The sequence below is a fragment of the Magnolia sinica genome, chromosome 13, assembly GCF_029962835.1.
Source record: "Magnolia sinica isolate HGM2019 chromosome 13, MsV1, whole genome shotgun sequence".
In the NCBI taxonomy this organism is placed as follows: Eukaryota; Viridiplantae; Streptophyta; class Magnoliopsida; order Magnoliales; family Magnoliaceae; genus Magnolia; species Magnolia sinica.
In genome coordinates this window covers 12052911-12077588 of record NC_080585.1, presented here as the reverse complement: position 1 = coordinate 12077588, position 24678 = coordinate 12052911, and the positions used below count along the sequence as shown (strand labels likewise).

The 24678-nt window shown below is 42.4% G+C and overlaps 1 protein-coding gene across 5 annotated transcripts in view; it reads left to right on the top strand.

Annotated features, from left to right (window-relative positions):
* LOC131222827 (uncharacterized) overlaps positions 1 to 24678 on the top strand; it is a 45372-nt gene that overhangs the window by 15330 nt on the left and 5364 nt on the right. For all 5 annotated transcript variants that reach the window (XR_009160196.1, XM_058218031.1, XM_058218032.1 and 2 more), the window contains 8 exons: positions 6046 to 6175; positions 6854 to 7055; positions 8361 to 8447; positions 8591 to 8650; positions 8775 to 8861; positions 10212 to 10283; positions 10456 to 10511; positions 11257 to 11342. Coding sequence is in view for 4 of the 5 variants with exons in the window: in XM_058218031.1 (XP_058074014.1) it covers positions 6046 to 6175; positions 6854 to 7055; positions 8361 to 8447; positions 8591 to 8650; positions 8775 to 8861; positions 10212 to 10283; positions 10456 to 10511; positions 11257 to 11342 (780 nt within the window). In the remaining variant the exon portion in view is untranslated. The remainder of the gene's footprint in view (positions 1 to 6045; positions 6176 to 6853; positions 7056 to 8360; positions 8448 to 8590; positions 8651 to 8774; positions 8862 to 10211; positions 10284 to 10455; positions 10512 to 11256; positions 11343 to 24678) is intronic.

The following is a 24678-nucleotide window of genomic DNA, read 5'->3' as shown; positions in this document are numbered from 1 at the left end:
CGGTGGTCTGTACAAAATTATTGTTGAAGTTCTTAGTCAACGGATTAGAACCATGCTCCCCAAACTCATTTCATTGTTCTAGAGTGCTTTTATCTCCGAAAGGCTGATCATCGATAGCACTATAATTGCCCATGAATGTGTGGATTCTTGCCATAAAATGGGTAATCAGGGAGTGATTTGTAGATTGGAGCTCGGAAAAGCGTATAATCATGTTAGTTAGTCCTTTCTAGATCATTTGATGGAGTGGATGGGTTTAGGGGATAAACGGAGGCATTGGATTTGTTGTGTGTGTCATCAGCTACTTTCTTAGTTCTTATTAACAAATTCCCTTTTGGTTTTCTAAATCTTCCTGGGGCCTTAAGTAGGGGGACCCTTTATCTCATTTCTTCTTTGTGATTGTAGCAAAAGCCCTTAACAAAATGTTATCTAGGGGGCAATGGGTTGTTTTAGGTGTTTCAAAGTCCAAAGTTTCCCCCATTTGATTAGTCATCTCCAGTTTGCAGATGACACTATGACTCGATGGTGTCCAATCTGAAGACTTCGATCAAATGGTTTGACGTTGTTTCGGGTTTAAGTAATTAATCTTTCCAAGAGTGAATTTCAAGTAATGTTCTTGTGGAGGAGGTCTCTCGCCTTGTTGAGAATTTCTGGTGTCGAGTAGGGTCCTTGCCTTCTTCTTATCTTGACCTCCCTTTATGTCTGGGTAAACCAGATTCTCACCTTTGGGATAAGGTGGTGGAGAGACTGGAGAGAAAGCTTAGCCCTTAGAAGAGCAAGCTGCTCTCCCTCGAGGGTGAGCATACCTTGATCAAGTTATCTCTTTCCCACCTCCTCTATTTTATGTCTTTATTTCGGTGCCCTAAGGCAATCATCGAGTAGATTGATTAGCTGAGGAGAAATTTTCTCTTCTAGGGAGGTGTTTCTAAAGGAAAATTTGATCTCTTTAATTGGAAAGAGGTTTGCCAACCCGCGGGGGGGGGGGGGGGGGGGTGTGTGGGAGAGCTTTTAGGTTGTCAATATGGCCTTGTTGGGAAAGTGGGTTTAACATTTTAGGTTTGGCGTCTCTAGTTTGTGGAGGAAAGTTGTTGCGGCTAAGTATGGCTCTTCCCCCATAGGCTGGTGGATAAAAGAATCATCCCTTTATTGAACCTCCTTTTTGTGGAAGGTTGTGGCGCCAATGGCCCCTAAGGTGTTCGAAGGCTATAACTTTTATGTGGGGGAAGGAACTAGGGTGAGATTTTGGGACAATATTTGGTGTGGTGACTCATCGCTGAGATTGGTTTTCTCGACGTTGGCTAGTCTCTATCCTCTGGCAAATATTTTTGTTGCTAGTTGTTTCCCCTCTTTAGACTCTAGGATGTTTGGGTCCCCTGTTGTCGGAGGGATTTAAATGACATTGAATTCAATGACTTGCTATGCCTACTTTCTCGTTTGCAGGGGATTTCGCTTTCTCTGAGAGCAGAAGATTCTCTAGTTTGGCACCTTGGAAGTTTTGGAAGATTTTCGGCTTGCTCACTATACTTTCATCTTTCTTGGCCTGAGCTAGGGACGGATCACTATCACACTCGTTTGTTTGAATGTATGGGGCTCCTCCAAAAATCACAACTTTTACTTGGCTAGCTAGGAGGAATAGGATCCTCACAACTGACAATCTCCAGAAAAGATTGATGGTTTTTCCTAATGTGGGCCTCCTTTGCATGAGCGATAAGGAATTCATCGATATGCTCTTCATTCATTGCTCATTTTCCAGACTGTTTTGGTTTGGTACATACCGAGTTTAAGCATCTTCTGGGTGATGCTAAGTTCGAGTGATTGCCTATTTAGATCATGGCACGCTGGTGGAGGGGTTTGTATATAGCGGATTGGGCAACCTCAGTTCTATTCTCCGGGGTTGCTCCATTGGGGTCTAATGTATAGTTTGGTTTTTCTTTGTTTTCTGTTTTGTTTGTAGTTTTGTTTTTGTTTTTTCTGTTGGCCTTTGGCCCTAATAAGAGTACTTCATCTTTGAAAAAAAAATGGAAATAATGAAATTGTAATTATTTGCTGTTCATACTGAGGTTTAGTCTTTTAAAAAATAATAATAATTTAATGATGATGATTTTATTAAAAAGGCTGCATCTGTTCACCACCCCAAGTATAGGGTTGTGATGTAGTAATAATCTTGGTAAGACCAAGGTCGAATCCACAGGGACTGAACCTTGTACGTAATCTGAAAGTAACCAGAACTAGAACTAGAAGAAGATGTAATCTAAATCAGGAAAATTTAAGAGAATAATTGTGAATTATCAAACTAAAACTTGTAAAATTCAAAGGTGGGAAACTAGGGTTTCCAAGGATCCACTTGAAGAGATTAAGGAGATCTATGCTTGATTTAAGAACACAACTGGAATCAGAGTCCCATCTTCATCCAATTGGAAGATAATTCATTAAAATCCAAATCTGAACTTCCTTTGATCTAGTTTTCAATAGAAGATAGGTATGAGAACTAGAATTGATTCCATCACAAAACCATACCCATGAGACAAAGCAAACAACAGAATTTAACCAATCCACAACCAATCTAAGAGAGTTATGAACGTTAGGAAGGGTTCCATCATCCAACCATGTCCATGAGACAATGGTGAACAACAGGAGTCCTACGCTCACAACCTCTATACATGCACAAAATATACTCAAAGCTATCGCAAATCCATTGTAATTTAAGTCACAACCAACCATTAAAAACTATGAATATTCCATCTAATCAAACCATAATCAAAGAGAGTTCAATGAATATGAATCAAAGCCGTAGAAAACATCCCATCACGCTACAAGCTTCACCTCTTAGCCCTAGCTAAGAGGTTTAGTTCATCATAGACATGATGTTCTAAATCTCAGAAAAATGACATAAAAAGGAAAGAAAAACCGAAGCAGAAGGAAGAAACTCCCAGCTGGCCACGCTCTCTCTCTCTCTCTCTCTCTCTCTCTCTTCTCTCCTCCTTGCTCACGTCCCAGGATGCGTTTCCACGTCTCTGCCTCTCTCTCTTTTATAACCATGTGAGGCGATGGCTGCTGGAGTCAGTGGAGGGAGCTTTTACGCAGCAAACCGTGTTTGCAGGAAAACGCAAAACAATTTGCATTTGGATGGAATTTTCGGCCAGAAGATCGTTCCATGATTTGATTTGGCTCCATGGTTGGGGTAAAGACCCCCTTTCCAAGCTTTTGGACGGTTCGGATCGTCGATCCGATTGCGATCATGGTCGTACAACTGCCTGGAAGTCCCTTTTTCCCGGATGTGCATTACATGCGAAAGTTCTTGCGTTGAGATGCTCGGTGGGCCCCACAATGTTGTTTTTGGAGTCCATTGGATTCCTGGCGAGATTTCGGTCGGAAAGGGGTGGTTTTGGTCGAGTTTTGGTGCAGCCCACTGAATCAAATCACCCCGCCGTTCATCCTGCGTTTGACAACGATCTGCGTGTGTACACGTGCATGGGACCAAAAGGCCACCATGGGTACGGTCGGTGCCTCCTCGGATCGAATGGACGGTCCCGATCGTCCATCGGGACAATGGTGGTGGCTCACTACGCGTCCTAGTGGACTGTCGTTCGCTGCCTATGCGTAAACGGGATAAGGATCGGGTCAATGACCCTTTGACTGGATCTCTGATTCGGTACGGTGCGGGTGTGCACCATCTATGCACACTCACCAGTGTACATGGGGTCCAATGTGATGTTCATGCGAAATCCGCTCCTTCCATCCGTTTTGTCATCTAATTTGAGGGGTTGAGACCAAAATTGAAGCATATCCAGATATCAGGTGGGCCCCAAATCAGTGATTTATGGGCTGATCTGTCTGTTGGGCCACTTCCACAAAGATCCAATAGTTGAATTTCGACGTGTATGGTTAATTTATGATCCTCAGGCAAAATATAAAGTTTCGAGCCAAATGGATGGTGGGAACCCTGTAATCTTGCATTCGGGACGATTTTCAGGCCTCTTTATCATTAATTACTTGATTTTCTCGGATCTTTGGCGTGTAAATTCTTCGATCTCGGTCTCCTAGGATCCGTCCCTTGCCTTGGTGATTCTTGAGCATCAAATTCATGCTTTTAGCATCCTTTTTCAATCCAAGCTCCTAAATTTACCTTGCAACACAAACATGATTAAAATAGGGTGTTAAACATTATCATGTATGTAAAACCATGTGATAACTGGGGTCTAATATGCAATATTTGACCCTAAACAGCAACAAAAAAGAAAATACAATTCTAAAAGAAAATTGCAACTCAACCAAACTCTTAGGGAACTGCTCGACTAACTTTGAAGCATACACCCACTCCTTGATTAGAGATTTTGCTTTTTGAAAGATTGCTAGAACCTTCCTTCGCTAATTTCCGAAACAACGATCGTTTCTTTCTAACCATATGCACCAAATACCCGCAAGCAATGGCTTGCGCCATACATATCCCTACCTTTCCTTTACCCCCACCGTGCCTCGCATTGAAGAAGCTATCGATTGAGCTTGGGATCACCCAATCAACTCCAAAGAGATTGAAAAACCCCTAACACCTTACTTGCAAAAGAGCAATGAAGGAAAAGTTGATCCATTGATCCCACATTTTGATAGCACATTTGGGAGAACCATCTTTCTTTTTTGAAGATTATCCAATGTTAGAACCTTCTTGTAGCTTGCTAGCCATGCAAACGCCAACACCTTTGGAGGAGCGCCATAATGCCATATATGCATTGTCAGACTTATCTCTTTTGTGAAGATGCCACCACTCAAGAACTTATAAAATGACTTGACTATGAATCTTCCAGACTTGTCATGCATCCATTTCAATGAATCCTTTTTTGAGGAAGACGGAAGGACTTTCGATAACATTTGGAGCAAACTAGAGAGCTCGACAAACTCTTCATCATCCAAATGCCTCCTACACGGCGGAGCCCAAGTAACGTTCTCCCCATGAATCGAGAAACATTTATTGACGAGCATTCCTCTATCCAGCGCAATACCCACTAAACACGGAAATCTATCCATTAGCTTTTGATTCCCCACTCAAATATCCTTCGAAAAACTTATGCCCTTCCCATCTCCCAAATAGAAGTACAGAACCCCACCCCTTCCCATACTTTTCTTTCGAACGATGCCACCATTCTCCAGAGGTTTGATGCCCTATATAAAGAAGACGCTCTAGTCCACCTTCCTCTAAAATCTACCCCATATTTCCTTCCTATCACCTCCCTCCACAATGAACCCACCTCATTCCCAAATCTCCACACCCATTTAGCTAATAAGGCCAAATTCATAATCTCCAGACTTCCAAGACCCGTTCCCTTTGACCCCATGGCTTGCATACTTTCTTCCACTTCATTAGATGAAATTTGTGTTTGTCTTCTGCCCCATGCCATAAAAGTCTTTCCTTGGCTTTTCCAATCTATTAATCACCTATTTTGGGCATTTAAATAGCGACATGTAATACACCGGAAGGTTAGACTCTCCAACTTGCAATTATGAATTCCAGGAAACATTATTATTGTTTGTCATTTTCTCTTGATTAAACTGGATGCCCTCAATTTGAAGGCGGAGCCAAAAGTATTAACTTCATACAAATTTCAGAAACATCATTATTATTTGTTAATTGTCATTTCCTCTTGATTAAACTGGATGCCCTCAATTTGAAAAGCCAAAAGTCTTAACTTTATATAATTTTCGTATGAGGTTTGTGTGTCAAGTGTAGTTTGTCAATAGATCGTTACCTCCTGCTGGATATGCTACAAATATAAATCAAATGTAGTCTTTTTTAGTGGCTTTAGTTTTGACTATTGAGTTGTGAACTTTCAAGCTGCTCCTTTTCTCTATATTGATGGGGTGCTATCAGATTATGTAGATTTACGTCTCACGATTTTGTTCTCCTTCATTTTAGAATTTGGATGCAAGTATTGTGAACTGTAATGGTTGTATCAAAATCAAGCACTATTTTTGAGTTTAGCATCTGCCATTTTGTTACTAAAGTTCTTTTTTTGTTCTTAATGTGACATGTTTTCTGAAATTGGAACTTCAAAGCTCTTATGTCTAAGACTGCTGGATCAATTGTCGAAGCTCTGTTAAGAAGGGATCCTCATGAGCTTGAGTTTATACAATGCATGCAAGAAGTGGTTCATTCCTTAGAGCCGGTGTTAGCGAAGAATCATCAGTGAGTTATTTCCTTGAAGTGCGTTATATTGGATATTTATCAATAATTATATTGGACCTCTCTTTTCTCTAGGCACCGCGTTTTTATTAATTTTGGAGAAATGTGACAGCTACTAGCCAGAGTAGGATTAGAATCGTACTCTCCCTGCACTTGATACCATGGCATACAAGGTCTGGGCCGTTTATCAGGTGGGCCTTGCCATGCCTGTGCTGTTGCCCAAAAAATCATGCTGGGTCTGATTATCTAGTGGGCCACGTTGGTATGAACAGATGGACGGTAAGCAAGAACTCACTAGTGGCCCACATTTGATGTGCAGGTGTACCCACCTGATGAGTGGACCAACTTGATTTCTGGGATTTACTGTTGTGCCCACCTGATGTATGGACCAGATCTCGCATGAAGAAATCCCACTCCTGCAAGTATCTTTAGCAGGATTCATCATCGTCATCGTAGTTGTTCCAGCTATTTGGGGTCGGCTTTATGGACCTGTTTTGCCAAATATCAAGATTTGGAACCGATTCTTGATTCTTATGTTTGCTTGGCAAAAGTTTGACAATCGGCTGCCCACTTGACATCACCTTTTTTCCTTTTAGCGGGGTTCTTATATGTTGTCACATATGAAGCAGGCCTTCATATATTGGAGGTTAAAGGTTAAAACAGGTAGCTTTTATATATCAGGTACATCCACATTTTGGAGCGCTTGCTAGAACCTGAACGGATGATTATCTTCCGAGTGCCGTGGGTTGATGATAAGGGAGAGACGCATGTGAATCGAGGTTTCCGTGTACAATTCAGTCAGGTGTTAGGTCCATGTAGGGGCAGCCTTCGTTTTCATCCAGCCATGAACTTAAGCATTGCCAAGTTTCTTGGCTTCGAGCAGGTATTGTATATGCTTATTATTATTATTATTTTTAACATGCACTCACATCCCCCCACACACTCACACCATAGTGGGATTTCACCACAATGGGTACTCAAACCCATGACCTCGTGTTGAAACTCTTATTTGCTGCTCATGAATTTCACCCTTTTCACATGTAGAGTTTTGCTAAGGCTCATATGCCTCTCCATACACACCTCTTCATGTAGCTGCATGTTCTAACCTAGCATGCGTGTGAGACATGTTAATCTCCATTATTTGATTATTTGACTTTTAGTGTATTAAAAATCAGAAAATGTTCAAATTGATCATCATTGGTAATGCAGGGGCATTTTCACACCAGGCTTGAGTGAGGTCGCCTGTGGGATGCAGGGGCACACTCAGGGTGGGTGGGGCCCACGGGGGAGGTCTCGTGTTTGAGACTTCTCACTGGGGGTGATTAATGCGCATTTCACATCAGGCTCGAGTGGGGTAGCCCGTGGGATGCGGAGACACACTCAGGGTGGGCGGCCCGTGTGAGGCAGTACCCATGTGATTTGGGGCCCACGAGGGGGGTTCGGCCGAGGTCCTAACCCATGAGATGTGGGGCCTGAGCTATGAGATAAAAGGATTAATTCGCCATGCTCTAACAGTTCGAGCTTTTAGAGCAAGTGGTTAATTGTCCTGCATTAATTTGTCCCCTTCCATTTCATGTCTTCCTTGTTCTCTTGGCCCAGTTTATGCTTGGCATGCTCTTTATTTTTTTGTTGCGTCAGGCAAACCGTTCAATCTAGAGAAATCTTGACTTTCATGAAGGAAAATTCAGCAATTAACCTTTTGCACTCCTTCGCTCTTGGCGGTTGTTGTATTTCCTTCTCATGGAGGAATTCTACTTATAGTTGCACATTTCCAGGTGCCCCAGTTGCTCCACGCTTGCCAACATGGCACACACATGTGATATCTGGGCTGTTCGTTAAGGGAATGTGCCCTGGCCCAAAAATGAGTCTGGTCAGCTCATTAGGCCAGCCATGTTCGGAATAAATGAACTGTCTTAAAAGCATGGGCCACAATGTGAGTGGGGTGGCCCATTTTTTTGGGCCATGGCATAGTAACTGTGGGACCACTTGGTTGACACGCCAGATTCCAAAACTTGCATATGAGCTGTGTTGGCATCTGTTGGGCGGTTGTGTTAGATGGCTGCAGTTGTGTGACAGCAGGCAGCATTTATCTGGGAACTGGTTCTTCTCTAGGATGACGTATACCAAGGTGACATCTGACTTCACTCTTATAATCACTTTCCTATGCTCCATCTTGCTCATTTTGTAGACTCTAAAAAATGCTTTATCACCGTACAAACTAGGCGGTGCCGGGGGAGGAAGTGATTTTGATCCCAAAGGCAAAAGTGAGAATGAGGTATTTGCTGCTTCCTTTGATGTTTTTTTTTTTTTTTTTGGTGGGATTGGTCTACTACATTCTGTAGTAAGATTTCCAGGATTTAAACCTTGCCTAGGATTCCCAACTGGATTCATAATTACATCCGTCATTCATGTTGTCAGATAATGCGGTTTTGCCAAAGCTTTATGGATGAGCTGTATCGTTATCTAGGTCCTGATCAGGTAACATAAAAAAGGTCGCTGATGCTCATTTGTCTTTGGCATTTCTGCTCTGTATTTTAGATGACAAACCTGTAGAATATGCATCTGACTCTACAATGTCATGTTAATGTAATTTCCCTTGTAGGATCTTCCAGCAGAAGACATGGGTGTTGGTCCTAGGGAAATGGGCTACCTTTTTGGACAATACAGGCGACTTGCTGGTCATTTTCAGGTATTTATAACACAATAGCTGGTAGAAACAATCTGAATCAATGCATAATCTCGTTGGAGAACTTGTATTTCTGCTATTTTATGTTATCAATATATTTGCAAAAATCAATATACAGTAAGCTACCAAGGGAAGTGTAGTTATGTTGTCCAGCTATTATAACATATACAAAATGAAGACCTTTACTCCCCTTTAGATTTGTCTTCACACAATTCACTAAAAAGACAGAAGCGGACAGAAAGCAAAGGGGCTTTGGTGAAGGCAAAGAAACCATCCCGATCTATCCCCTTGTTGGTTAAGCGGTGGGAAGTTACTATATTTGCATTGAGCGCAAGGGCCAGTAAGTGCAACGGCGATTGTGTAAAATTCAGCTGTGAGCTTAATTAGCTCATCATTTCAGATCTGATTGACAGATTTCCTCCATTGATTAGGCTTTGGAATGGGGGTTTCCTACTTTCCAAGCAAAAGACTATTTGAAAGTGGAAGACGGTGCTGTTCAAATAGTGCCTCATGGTCAATTTTTTGCATTCCAAACTGGATATGAGCCAGTTATAGAATTTGTTTTACCATCATTACTAGAATCAACAAGAAAATGATACAGAGCCAGAACTGTGAATCTACCCATGAAAACTTCCTCATCCATCCAAGTTTGCATCTTGTGTTTTACAATAAGATGTGCTGATAGTGTTTCTTAGAATACCTTTTCCGACATTGCCTCATATTTTTCTTTGAGGCAATTATTCATGCTTTGATCTGCATATTTAAAAAAGGCAAGTGTTAAACATAAATCATGCGGGTTCTCTTGGCTTTGTCAAGAAGTATGAATGTATTTTGTTGAGGGCTAGTGTTGTTGCTTTGCTGCTGGTTCCTTTGAACTTCTTTATTGAAGAAAATACAAATGCTCATGCATAATGGATATTGTCATCTTGTAATGATGATGGTGATGCAGGACAATTAACCACTTGCTCTAAAAGCTCGAACTGATAGAGCATGGTGAATTAATCCCTTTATCTCATAGCTAGGCCCCAAATCCATGGGTTAGGTCCTCAGCCGAACCCTCCTCGTGGGCCCCAAATCCATGGGTTCCGCCTCACACGACCCCCAAATCCATGGGTTTTGTGGGCCACCCACCCCGAGTGTGCCCCTGCATCCCACAGGCCACCCCACTCGAGCCCGGTGTGAAAATGCCCCTGCATTAGATGGGTTTTCACAATAATGGTACTATGAAATGCCTCCAGTATACAACGTTGTTTAGTATTAGCATTTGCTTATGTAGGCCTGCTTTACTTTTCATATAGAGTGAGTATTGCCATCTTGTCTTTAGAATTTCATCGGTATGCTTTACTTATGCAGGGCAGTTTTACAGGACCTAAGATCTTTTGGTCTGGTTCTAGTCTCCGGACTGAAGCCACTGGCTATGGACTGGTACTTCCCTTGAATTCTGATGCCTGCTAATGTTTTTCACATGTGAAAGATTCACTGCCATTGTTCACTTGCCGTGTTTCTGTTTATGCCTCAGCATCAATAGTTTCTAGACCAACGTTTTCTTCTTTAAATGTGACTTGCAATCTCACGAATGCATGTGCCTTTTCTGCAGGTTTTCTTTGCTCATCTTATACTTGGAGAAACAAATAGGGAAATCAAAGGATTAAGGTTTCCAACTTAATCTCAAGAGCTTATGCAAAATGAGATAGATGTAGTACTACATGGTTATGCTAGCTTAAAAACACAAGGCTATCACTGTTTTATTATATTTTTATTTATTGTTAAGGGTGCACTTGGTTGCATCAAATATTATGAAATTGCATGACATTTCATGATCAATCAGTATAAGTTGGGGCAAAATTTCATGATATTTTATGAAATTTGGTGTTGACCCCAATTAATTGGGATAAGGCTTAGATGATGATATAATTTCATGAAATTTGGTGCAACCAAACACACCCTAACAAAAGTTATTAGATTAGAAATTTTTTTACTGTTTTCATATTTACTAGGCGACGCCAATTGGGTGGGATAAGGCTAGATGATGATGATGTTTTCATTTTTACTGATTCCTTGCCTTCTATTTCTTCTACTCATTGACTCCAAGTGTTTTGCAAATTTTTTAATCACATAATAGCCCGAATAGAAAAAGCATGCTTTGGACATGGCTTACACTATTGAAGTAATCTGATTTTATCTGAAGGACAACAAACCATGCTTGGGACATGGTTCCTCTAGTCTCTGGTCATCAAACTCAGATTCACTGGCTTGAATAATTTGTACGCTTGCTAGTATTTGAATTAATGAAGTGCTGGCATTTCATGATTGAGCTTGGATATTTGTGAAGAGGTTGTAATCCTAATTTATTTCAAATAATTTTTATTATTTTTTTCTTTTTTCTTTTTATCTGCAGGTGTGTAGTTAGTGGTGCTGGAAAAATAGCAATGCATGTACTAGAGAAGCTTCATTCCTATGGTGCTGTTCCTGTCACAATCTCAGGTATCCTTTCGAGTGCTTGGGTGAATGTTCTAGATACATGAAAAGAAACCATGCCAAATTAAGATGTTTCGGACGAAGCATTCTTCATTTATTGATTGATGGAATAGGTGCCATCCGGTATCATTAACTTCTGAGATCCTGCAGTTTGATGTGTATCTTTCACTATTATCTGTTGCCTTGAAGTTTGGAACCGTTGCTTTTAATGAATTGGGCAAACCTTGGTTTTTCTTTCTTGTGTGCTTTCGATTCTGTTTTTGGGAGGTACGAACATATAAATTTTTTTCTTTTGTTGTTGTTTGCTCTCTGTTAATATTCCTGGGATGGTCCGTGTAACAGAAAGGATGCATGTCAATACCTAAACAATTTACCCAAGGATGTTATCTGCTGGACCATGAAATCTACTGTTCAGATCATTTTTGAGTTCTGTTGGTGTTAGGTATTATTCTCGGATGCTTGGATATCCATGTTTGAGTTTTGTAGGAGATTCCAGGTAGGTTTTAGGTTTAGAGCAGGATAAGGATATGGTTATATTTTGGGCCTGTATCTGGAGATTGATTTTTGGCATGCATCAGAACTCTGTGTTGCTAATTAGGAAGAAGAGTTGCAAAGGGGTAAAGAATTGGAGTTGTAGTTGGGTAGGTTTCCTACTAAGTTGTTTTGATTAATTTGGTTTTAGAAATTAGAAGGGATCTAAGAGAGTTTGAAATAGGTTTTTTTCTAGTGGGACTCGTGAGTAGGTTAGAGGAGTTGTACATTGTGTTTAAATTATCGGCGACAATGTTGAATTGTTGCCGATAATATCGGTATCGTTGGCTCAACGATACCGAAAACCCTTTTGTTCGAATCGCTGCCAGATATCGTCGATAATGTCGCCGATAATATCGGTTTGTCGATATTTTCGAAATATTGCCGATATTTCACTGTTCCCACCAACCACGAGTGGGAACTATAGCCAACAACCCACCTTTATCGATAAAAGGGAGATGTTTTCGGTGATAAAATTGTCGAAATCAAAAACAAAAAACACAAGAAGATACCTGTTTTTCGCCAGGATCTGTTTGAAGACGCGAATTTCAAGAGCTTCATGGCTGTTGAGTGTAGATCGACAACCTTTCCGGTAAGATTCAACCCCAAAAAAATCGGTTTTTCTGTCAAAAAATCCTCTGGCAACTTCTCCAGAATAGAATCGGCTTGCGGGCTATGAAAATCTTGAGATCTTGTTGGAAAATAGAGGTTTTTTTTTTTTTTTTTTAAAAATTTGGGATGAGGGAGAGGGATTTTCGGGTTGAAAATCCGGAGATTTTGGTGGGAAGGAGAGGATTTTCGAGGTTTATACAAAAATTGGGGATCGGATTTCAATTTTAAGGGGGGTTTGGCTTTGACGGTGCAGGTCGGTGCTCCGTGGGCCCCACCATGATGCATCTGTTGTATCCATACCGTCCATTCATTTTTAAATATCATTTTAGAGCTTAATCCAAAAAATGAGGTAGATCTAAAACTCAGGTGGACCACACCACGGGAAAACAGTAGTGATTAAATGTCCACCATTTAAAACCTCCTAGGGCCCACTGTAATGTTTATTTGTCATCCAACCTGTTCATAAGGTCGAACGGACCTCGATGAAGCGAAAACACGAATATCAGTTTGATGAAAAGCTTCTGTGGCTCCACGAATTTTTCAATGTTAGAGGTTCAATCACACTGTTTCCTATGGTGTGGTCCACTTGAGTTTTTTATGTTCTTCCGTTTTGTGGTAAAGCCATAAAATTATGTGTTAAAATAGAATAACGGAGTGGATGAAATAAATAAATAACGGTGGACCCCACAATGTTTACTTAGTGCGCTAAGGGTATTGAGTAACTCAGTACGCAATCCGCTTCCTACCGGAACTGGATTGGCTGGTGTACCTCACACCAGCTATATAGTTGGTGTATTGACATCAGCAAGTTCTGTGGGTCCGATCATGAGGTATGGGTTATATCCAAACCGTCTACCCATTTGGCATGCTCGTCTTAAGGCTTGAGACGAAAAATAAGATAGATCTAACTATCAAGTAGACCACACTAAAATAAAAAAAAGCAGTGGGAGATTGAACGTCTACCATTGAAACCCTTTTTGGGGTCACAAAAGTTTTGGATCAATATGAAATTTGTTTTTCCTCTTCATTCTGGCCTTTGTGACCTTATGAACAGATTGGATGGAAAATAAACATTATGGCGGGCCCTACGAATTGTTTAACGGTGAAAATCATTATCTTCGCTGCTATTTGTGGTGTGGTCCAGATGATCTTTGGATATGATTCATTTTTTTGGATAATGCTTTAAAATGATCTATAAAAATAGATGAACGGTATAGGTATAATAAATACATCACTGTAGGGCCCATGTAACTCTGATCTACTTTGAACCGTTCATACAACTCGTAGCTCGAGGAGTGTCAGTGCTCTTCTTCGCACGACATGTACCTACAACAGCTATATAGCTAGTGTGTGGTACACTAGCCAATCCGCTTCCCTTCCTACCAGCCCATCTCAATGCGTACGCAGGGACGCAGTTTAGCTAGTGACGTTGACCGATGCTTTGTGGGCCCATTATGATCCATGTCTTTAATCCATACCGTCCATCCATTTTTACACATCATTTTAATATTAAATCTAATAAAATAGGTTGATCAAAATCTCAGGTGGACCACACCATGGGAAAACAGTAGTGATTGAATTTCTACCATTAAAAACCTCCTCGGGGCTAGGGCCCACTGTAATGTTTATTTGACATCTAACTTGTAGATTAAGTCATACAGTCCTAGATGAAGTCAAAAAACAAATATCAAGCCAAATATCAGCTTGATCCAAAACTTTTGTAGCCCCAAGAAGTTTTTAACGGTGAGAGTTCAATCAACAGTGTGTGGCCCACTTGAGATTTTGATTTAACTCAGTTTTGAGTTGATACCAAAAATTATCTGGAAAAATGGATTAGACGGCATGGATGAGACACATACATCATATTGGGGTCCACATAGCACCACGTGTAGCATCCCGGTGCAGCAAAGGAAGCCTATTGCGTACTGAGTAACTCAGTGATATGGAGTGGTGGAGTGTCTAGGCTAAAGGAACATTTGGCAGGGGGATACAAGAATGTGAAAGATTGCCCAAGTGTAACAAGGTCAGTGAGAGAGGAGATGGAAGAGTGTTGACTGAAGCAAAGTCATACAAGCTGCAGCAGAAGGATTGGGAGAGGGATCTGAGGGAAGAGCTACGAGGCACTGGACGGGGCCTAAGTGTTATCGACGAGCAAGATGACGACAACGATGAGGGGATCGCGTATCCCGATGAATGTGTTACGGCTCGAGAAAGGAGAGATTTTAGACAAGCGATTCATGAGTCTCAGGCTTCAAAGTGGGAGGGAGAGCAAAAAAGCCGATTTGATGAGAGTAGGCCATCGTTTGGGACGTCCCAACATGAGGTTGGTGGGAGCAGCAGACGATTTGAGGGAGGTAGCGGGCATGGCCTACAACGCACACAAAGCGCTCGTGTCCCAGATGCACCCATCGTATGCGTTAATAAAAAAAGATTAAAAAATATGTGGAGCAAGGGACTCAGGGAGAAAGTGGGGGCGCTATATCTAGGTGGTTCATCTCGAGCCATGTACCAGCAAATGCAGCAACCAGTCCTCACTTTAAAAATATGATTGAGGAGGTGCAACGTGTCGGGCCTGGCGTGAAGCCTCCCACGCCACAGGAGATTCTTGGTGTCTACCTCGATCGGGAGCACGAGGAGATGCAAGCTTGGGTACGTGAACTCAAGCCGAACTGGAAACAATACGGGGTGACAATCATGTGTGATGGGTAGACGGGACCCACGAAATTGTCCATTATCAATTTCATGGTATACTGTAGAGGGCAGCTCGTTTTCCTCAAATCCATTGATGCATCAGCCAAAATAAAAGATCACGAATACATATATGATCTCCTAAAAGGAGTGATTAGAGATGTTGGGTCCCAGAATGTTGTCCAAGTTGTGACGAACAGTGGCAGTGCGTTCATTAAGGTCGGGAAGAAATTGATGAGGAAGTATACTCTTTATTGGACCCTGTATGCGATACACTGCATTAATTTAATGCTCGAGGAGATAGGCCAGAGGGATTTTGTCAGGAGGACCATCCAGGATACGAGAAGAGTGACAAACTTTATATACAATCACTCATGGTTATTGGCTGCAATGCGTGAGTGTTGTGGAGGGGACATCGTTAGACTAGGTGCGACATGGTTCGCCACGAACTTCATTGCACTCAACAGCTTATACAGGCACCGCGTGGGTCTCAAAAATTTGTTCAGATCCGAGAGATACTTCGAGTGGAATCAGAGGAAGACTGAGGGTGCAAAGAATGTTTCGAAGATAGTGCTCTCCAATTCCTTCTGGGATAAAGTTCACAACGTCGTTTCCTTCCTGCATCCGATCTACAAGGTCCTACGAGCCGTAGATAATGAGATGTGGCCTTCGATGGGGTCAATGTATGAGCTTATGAGAATTATGAGAGGGGATAATGACTGCAATCCCCAGTTCGTATCAGTGGGTGATTAATATCATCGATCATCGATGGACCGGGACTCTCGAGCATCCACTCCACGAAGCTGGTAAGTTTGTTACGTTTACCTATCTTTTTTTATCACATGCACTTGCACTTTAAGCATCACTTCTGTTTGCATGTTAATATATCCGAGTAACTAATATTTGGGTTTCAGCATACTACTTAAATCCCAAATTTCATTATAAACGTCGGCTCTATGAGAATAGTGATTTGATGATGGCCGTCCACGAGGTGTTCGAACGATTGTTCCCAAAATCGATAGCGCAAGCAGATTTCGGTAACTAGGTAATGCAATAAAATTTCTTCATTATAGCATCTAGAAATATGGGTGATTAAAAATAATGACCTGTGAATCCGTGTTTACAGTTGTTGCAGTTTAGGGATGCGAGGGGTACGTTCCAATCCACACTAGCAAAAGCATCGACTGAAACGATGATGCCGTGTGAGTATGGTAACATAATTAGGTAATTACATTTTCCGTTTAAACTTCAAATTAAAACAACTCCTCATGGATATATAGGTGAGTGGTGGGTGATGTACGGAGTTGACATGCCCGCACTGCAGTTATTGGCAGTCCGTGTTCTCGCACAGACTGTATCCTTTTCACCGTGTGAGAGGAATTGGAGTGGAGCACATGGTCACTCATACAAACCAGCAAGAGGAACAGGCTGTCATATGAGAAGTTGCAGAAGCTTGTTTAATGCCACTACAATATGAAGTTAAGAGAGGCAGTTGCGGGTAGACCGAGACATGGAGGAAAATCTGGACCCGCTGGACCTGTTGTCTATAGGTACCATGGCACAGATAACTGATGATGATGAGGACCCACTTTATGAGTGGGTCAAATCAGCTAATTTAGATGATGCGGAGGGAGGCCCTGCTTCACGGGTAGCCGAGGGAGCAGCGTCTCTGGGTATCGATATCAATCAGGTAGTAATCCAACAGAAGGCAGATACAGACTTCTTTGATCCTTTGGTGAGGAGTTCGGCACGTTCCAATGAGGGTGATGAAGCATCTTCATGGCCCTCTCCCCATCATCAAGTCGTAGTGAGTGATGATGATGATGAGACAACCCCCACTCGACACTAGTCCTGGGGACGATGACGATGACGATGAGGGAGGGGACGGAGGCAGCGACACTAGTATAGGTGGTACGAGTGGGGGTGGGGGTGGCAGTGGTGGGGGGGTACACGATGGCTCAGAGCTAACGATTCGTTGGCCAGTTCACTGAGGAGCAGAGCTTTGACCATGCCACTTAGGATGAGGACCATGGATCTCGTCCACCATCTAGGGTGAGAGCATCAGAGCCCACATATATGTTCGAGCATCGTTCAAAGAAGAAAGTCAGACGCATTGCGACTGATGGTCTCACACGCAGCTTGTCATCTATGGACATAAGTTCATATCAGGGGAGCTCCACCTCTGTCTCACCTTATGCTCATGGGGGATATCACGGGTATGACCATGACTACTCTGGCATTCAGTCACCTTCATCTACCCATGGGTACAGGCAACTGGAAGATAGTTCTTCGAGTCATGACCCTTTAACAGGAGGATATTCGAGGTACCCGTATGACTGACAACAATACTATCAAGGAGTCGGGGTTGGACTTGATCTGTTCCCTCAGTACCCTACTTAGCAAATGTCGTTGATGTATGTCACGCAATACCCACGTCTAGGCGTACTCGTACAGTTTGGGGAGGATGACTATCAGAGGTACATAAGAGAGTTCCTCAATTGTACGAGCAGATGATGACCTGGGAACAGTACTGCCAACATGATGGGCAACAGTATTACTCTCAACTGCCACGGGATCCGGACAATGATTACGAGCTACTTGGTCGCTCTATGTGGGGATGAAATATGGCCAGAATTGTGTAATTTTTTTTAATTCATTTACTTTTGCATGTCCTAATTGTTGTAAGCTTGCATTTCTATTATATAAACTCATTTTAGTTACTATTTGAGTGATTTCTTATGAAAACGCATGCCTTTTGACCCTCATTAAATGGAAACTTATTATTTAATGTATTCTTTTTGCAATTTTTTCATTCCTGAATATGTAAATATGTGTATTTAGGCATGTCCTGAAGTTTCACTGAAAAATTCCAACATTTTCTCCATGTTTCCCCCTTTTTCCTTGCATTTCCGATTATCGGCGATAGTATCGGCAATAATGATATTACATCTTTATCTTCGGCCAGCGAAACTCGTAGCGATACGGACAACTCGAACACTGGTTGTACATTATTGTGGAAGGTGTTTTGAAGAACACAACTTCCTGGATGAGGAAAGGTCGGTTCCCCTACTCTCCGGCTAGTCTCATTGAGGAAGTGCTAGACATCTGTGAAATTGCCTATATCCTTCTCCCATGTGCCAGGGCAGCGTTTGCAGAGGAAGCTCGGTTGTTTCAGTTCCCTAGTTTCAGTGATTGCAGTTGGGGTTCAGGGCTATGTTTCTGGCATTGTTAGGCTGTTTTCGCCAGTGCCCGTTTAGCTAGGTTGTATTCGTTTCCTTCGTTTTCTCTGTTTTTCTTCTTAGGGCCTGTTTGGATTCAAGGAAAGAAAAAGGAAAAGAAAGGAGACATTATTTCCTACAAGACTAACTTTCCATTGTTTGCCAAGCCTTTCTTTGTGGGAATTTGTAGGAAAAATCATTTCCTAGTTTCTTTGTTAGAACATAAACGAGCTTATTTTCTCACCTCCACCCCTAAGAAAGGCATTTTTCCATAGTGGGGATTTCTAATGGGTTAAGCCCAAATGTGCCACCATCCATCTTTGATCACCTCACATGTGACATGTGTGTCAATGCACCGAATGAGCCATTGTCCATCTTTGGTTATGCCCTACACATGCCACTACGCCCCATGTGCCAATGTGCCATGTGTTACCATCCATCTTGACGCAGGACAACCCTAATTATGATGCATGCTCATGGACACATAAATGATCTAAAATTCTAACAGTAATCATCATAACTGAGAAAATCGTAAAGGAAACATGCAATGGAGCGGGCCATCACCACAATTATGGATTATGGAATTCAATTACTACTTTGGTTGGATCCGGCGAGGGATGAGACCTCCCGATCTTGCATGGTCACACCCAATCGATCAACGAAGATCATTAGTTCGAAGAACAAAGAAGTTTCTCAGATTAGGGATTTGAGAATTTGGGGGTTTAGGGTTTAGATCGGTTGTCAAGATTTTGATCGAAGAAGGATTAGCCAAAACTGGAAGATAGAAGGAAGAAAATTATTACCTTGAAGAAGTTGGAGGGGCACAAGAAGAAATTAGGAGAAGAAGATCAAGGGAAGAGAAGAAACACCATTAGAGAGAAGAGAGGAAGGAGGCAACCGAAGGTTTGCTTTTCATTAATCAATAGTTAAAATTCGAGTTTAGGGCTTTAGCCCACTTAAATAAGCAAATAAAGACATAAAATTACTAAAATACCCCTAGGATAAGCAAATAAAGACATAAAATTACTAAAAGACCCTAAGTCAAAAATGCGCAAATAACATAAGTACGGGAAAGTTTGGGCGCTCAGTCTTCTTTCTCTAATCTTCCTTCACATGGGTGGGGTCTTCTATATGTCCAATCACATGTGAAAGGTCTTCAGCTCCTCAATAGTCACCTATCCACAAGGACGGCATTTGTGGTTGGCGCTTTCTTCGTTGGTACACCTTGAATGTGCTTGTGTCCGTATCAATTCCCCTCGGGTGAGAAAAACTCGACTCCGACGAGTTGAAACTTTTGTAGCGCTCGAGTAGATCTGGATCAATATCCTGCAATGCGTCGCCCGACAGCCACGTAGATTCAGACGATGGTTTGTTCTTCCACTTGACAAGATACCTTTGGAAACCCCCATCTCTCGTGGATACTATCTCGTCATCCAAGATTTTCTCAATTGCTTCTTTATGGGTAATGGGTGGAAGAGGGGGTGGAAGGGGTTGGGTAGCAAACTCAGAAAAAGGCCATGAAAGGGACGATGTATCAACAATGAGAGTATAGGCACGGACTAGATCTTCCACATTAAAAGTTGGATTAGTGCTCATTTCAGGTGGAAGGTCAACTCGATATGCGTTGGACCCAACCTTTTGTAATATTTTGAATGGTCCAGCACTACGCGCTTGTAATTTCTTTGCAGATCCTTGAGAGAATCACTCTGGCCTTATTCGCACCATTACAGTCTCCTTCTTGAAATTCTTGCACTCTACGATGAGAATCAGTTGAAACTTTATAATCATTATTGCTCTTATTTAACCACTGTCTAATATGTGTATGCAAATCATGAATATGGCGTGCGAATGCATCGGCCGACTCAGAAGACCTTTGGGTAACAGACATAGGTAAGAGATCTATGGGCATTCTAGGTTTATAACCACTTACAATTTCAAAAGGACTCAACCCTGTAGATCTATTAATTGACCCATTATAAGAAAGTTCAGCAGTTGGTAAAATTAGGTCCCAAGTCTTAACATGTTCACCCACTAGACAACGTAAAAGATTTCCAAGGCTACGGTTTACCACTTCAGTTTGACCATCTGTTTGTGGGTGGTAAGCAGTAGAAAATTGCAAACGAGTTCCCATAATGTGCCACAGTGTCTTCCAAAAATAGCTAGTAAATCGAACATCACGATCAGACACTATGGTTTTAGGTAACCCATGGAAATGCACCACACCATCAAAAAAAAGACGAGCAACATGAGACGCATCTGACGTCTTCGAACATGGGAGGAAATGCGCCATTTTAGAAAAACGGTCCACAATGACAAAAACGGAATCGTGCTTTTTTATAGTCTTGGGAAGCCCGAGCACGGAGTCCATACTAATGTCCTGCCACGGAGCATGTGGCACTGGCAATGGCGTGTACAGCCCGGTATTTTGCTTTCTTTGCTTTGCCAGCTGACATGTTCGACACTGCCCTAAAACTTTGGCTATGCCTCGCTTGAGGCTTGGCCAATAGAAACGATCTTCCACGAGGGCAATGATCTTATCACGACCAAAATGGCCAGCTATCCCTCCTGAATGAAGCTCCCAGATGAGGAATTCACGAAGGGACATACGGGGAATACAAAGTCTGTCTCTCTTGAAAAGAAAGCCATCTTTAAGAACATATTCACCCATAATATGCTGGTCACTAGAGAGCGACGCGTAAGTACCCCCAAAATCAAGACATATGGGGTATTCATCTTTCAGTTGCTCAAATCTGACTACCTCTACACTCAAGGAGTTGAGCAACGCCACTCTCCTACCAAGGGCATCCGCTGGTTTGTTTTCAACCCCGGCATTGTGTTTCAAAACAAACGAATATTCCTGAAGAAACCCTAACCACTTGGCATGCCTTGGGTTGAGTTTCTTCTGAGAATGCAAATATCTCAAAGCCTCATGGTCAGAAAACAAAACGAATTCTTGCGGCAGGAGGTAGTGTCGCCAATGTCTCAGGGATTGCACTACCGCATAAAATTCTTTGTCGTAAGTGGAATATTTTTATTTTGCCTCATTCAGTTTCTCACCGAAATAGGCCACTGGGTGTCCTTCTTGACTCAACATTCCACCTATACCGACACCAGACGCATCGCACGCTACTACAAAGACTTTAGAAAAGTCAGGTAGACGCATGACAGGAGCTTCCACCATCTTGCCCTTAATTTCTTTAAAAGCCTTGACGGCGGCTTTGGACCACACGAACTCTCCCTTTTTCATGCACTCGGTAATGGGAGCCATGATCGTGCTAAAACCCCTAATGAACCGACGATAAAAAGTTGTTAGGCCGTGAAAACTTCGCACCTCATGAATGTTCCTTGGTTCTGGCCACTCAACTATGGCCCTAACTTTTTCAGGGTCTGCGCGCATCCCTTCAGATGGCACTATAAATCCTAAGAACACAACTTGGCTAGACATGAATGCACATTTCTTAAGATTAGCGTACAACTTTTCCTTCCTAAGGACACTACAGACCTTCTTTAAATGTTCAAGGTGTGATTCCTTAGTGGTATTATAAATAAGAATATTGTCAAAGTACACCACTAGGAATTTTTCCATGAACGGCCTCAAAGTTTGTGTCATCACCCGCATGAAAGTACTGGGTGCGTTAGTCAAGCTGAAAGGCATGACCAACCACTCATACAGCCCATCTTTCGTCTTAAACGCCGCCTTCCACTCATCTCCTGGGCGTATACGGATTTGGTGATATCCACTCTTGAGGTCTATCTTAAAGAATATAGTGGACTTGGCCATCATGTCAAGCATATCATCAAGTCTAGGTATAGGGAACCTATAATTGACAGTAATTTTGTTTATGGCACGGCTGTCCACACACATGCGTCACGTGCCGTCTTTCTTTGGCGTCAACAATGCAGGCACAGCACACGGGCTCATACTCTCTTGGATGAAACCCTTTTGCAGAAGCTCATCAACTTGCTTCTTCAACTCTGCATGCGTTGCAGGGTTCATCCTGTAATGAGGAAGGTTCGGTAGAGTAGACCCTGGGACAAGATCAATGGCATGCTGTATGTCCCTCATAGGTTGCAACTCATTCGGTAAGTCTTCAGAAAATACATCACTGTATTCCTTCAGGACCGAGGTTACCTCACAGGGTAACTCTTATGGAACCTCAGGTGTAATTTCTCTAGCCACAAGGGCATACACCATAGAATCCTCCTTAGCCTCTTTTTCAAACTCTCTTGCGCTGATTATATGTAAAGACTTAGGTTTGGATTTCCCCATTTCTCTAGGCTCACTTGCCTTCTCATCCTTCTTCTTCCCTAGTGTATTCTCAGGTGGCATGGGATTAAGTTTGATCTTTTTACCATTATACATAAAAGTACACGCATTCGAACGGCCAAAGATCGTGACATCATTATCGAATAGCCACGGTCTACCTAGGATAACATGTCCCACATCCATAGGTAAAACATCACACCACAGGGACTCTTTGTATGACCCAAACTCGATGGGGACTAGACATTGTTGGGTGACAGGTAAGGATGTCTTGTCAACCCAAGAAACTTTATACGGGTCTGGATGAGGTGTGGATTTCAGTTTTAAGAGATCTAAAGTGCTAGTGGAAATCACATTCTGACAACTTCCATTGTCCACTATCACCTTACAATTCTTTTCACCACACTTGGCAATAGTGTAGAAGATAGTGCTTCGACGCCAGTCAGCACTACTTCTAGACTGAGCTAACACACGCCTGACTACTGCAAGCGTTGCTTCTCCATCCACTTCTTCTTCATCAGTAAGTCCTCCTTCAGGGTGATACTTTTCAACTTCATAATCACCCTGGTTATCTCCACCCTCGTGGGACTCGCCTATAACTAAGGCTCTCTCACGGCTCTTCGTAGGACACTGATTAGACATGTGACCAAAGTTGCCACACTCATAGCACCTCACTTGGCTCATGTTACTAGGACCGGCACCAAGAATCCCTTTGCCCTTGTCCTCCCTAGGCCTAGGCGGAATGATCGCCTGTGCCCTAGGTTGACTACCAATATTAGGTCTAGTTCCTTGGGAACTAGATCTAGCACTGGAGTCTCGGAACTCAAAACGACGAACGACAGGAGCCTTCAGATATTGTTCTAACTCCTGCACAACTTGATATGCTTCATCTAAGTCCGTTAAGGGCCGAGTAATAAGCTCGCGCTGAAGATCCGCCCAAAGGCCCGTCTTGAAACGCGAGAGCGTTACTAGAGGGTCTTCTCGGATATCACATCGCATCACATACTCTTCAAATTTAGCGATGTAGTCAGCGACAGGCATTGACCCTTGGCATAAGGATTGCCATTGGTTAAAGAGCTTCTGACGGTATGAGAGAGAAAGGTACTTCTCCTTCAACTTCTCTTTCATCTCATAGCAATGTGTGATAGGGGCTCTACCAACTCTCTCTATCCTAGGCTCGGTGTTGGTCCAGAAGAGCTTGGCTTGACCCACAAGCTTCATCTTAGCAAACTGCATTTGACGGTTTTCCGACATGCCATACCACTCAAAGTAGTGGTCCATGTCAGCAACCCAGTCAAGGAACGCCTTGGGATCTAAGCGTCCATCAAAACTCGGGGCCTCAACTCTCACACTCTTCATCGCACGCTCATCTGGATCATAGCGGTCTTGATGACCACATGTGGCTTGTGCCTCTCGCACCACACCACGACCGTTACCACGATCTCTATCCTCACTACCACCACGTGTGGCAGCGCGTTCTTCAATGATTCCTTCCACTTGGGAGTGCGCATCTTCCCCTATAGCGGGGTTTTCCTTTTAGGATGCCTCTAGTTGCTCCACCTTAGTCATGGTAGTGGTAATTTGGTTCTCAAGGCGGGCAAATTCACGCCTTTGACCCGCTTCTAGGGCGGTTATCTTTTGTATCAATTGAACAAGTTGCTCAGATAACTGCTCGTTATTCATGGTAGGTTGAAGTTCGAAACCTCTACCTCTTCTCGTGGGCATACAATGAAGACTTGAACCAAACTCTACCTAACTAGACTACTAGGTGTTATGACTCTCAAGATGAATGTGATGAATGCAAAACTACTATGAACTGACACAATTAAGTTGAAACAGGAAACAACTCAAATCTGGAAATTTTTCCAGATTAGGAACTTTCTAAAATTGGAAAGTTTCTAAAATTGAAAATTTTCTAAACTTGAAACTTTCCTAAGTTAAACCTAAAAATCAAAACCCTAATTTGATAACTCGATCTAGACAAAAACCATGCAAGCTTAGGCTTTGATGCCAAATTTGACGCAGGACA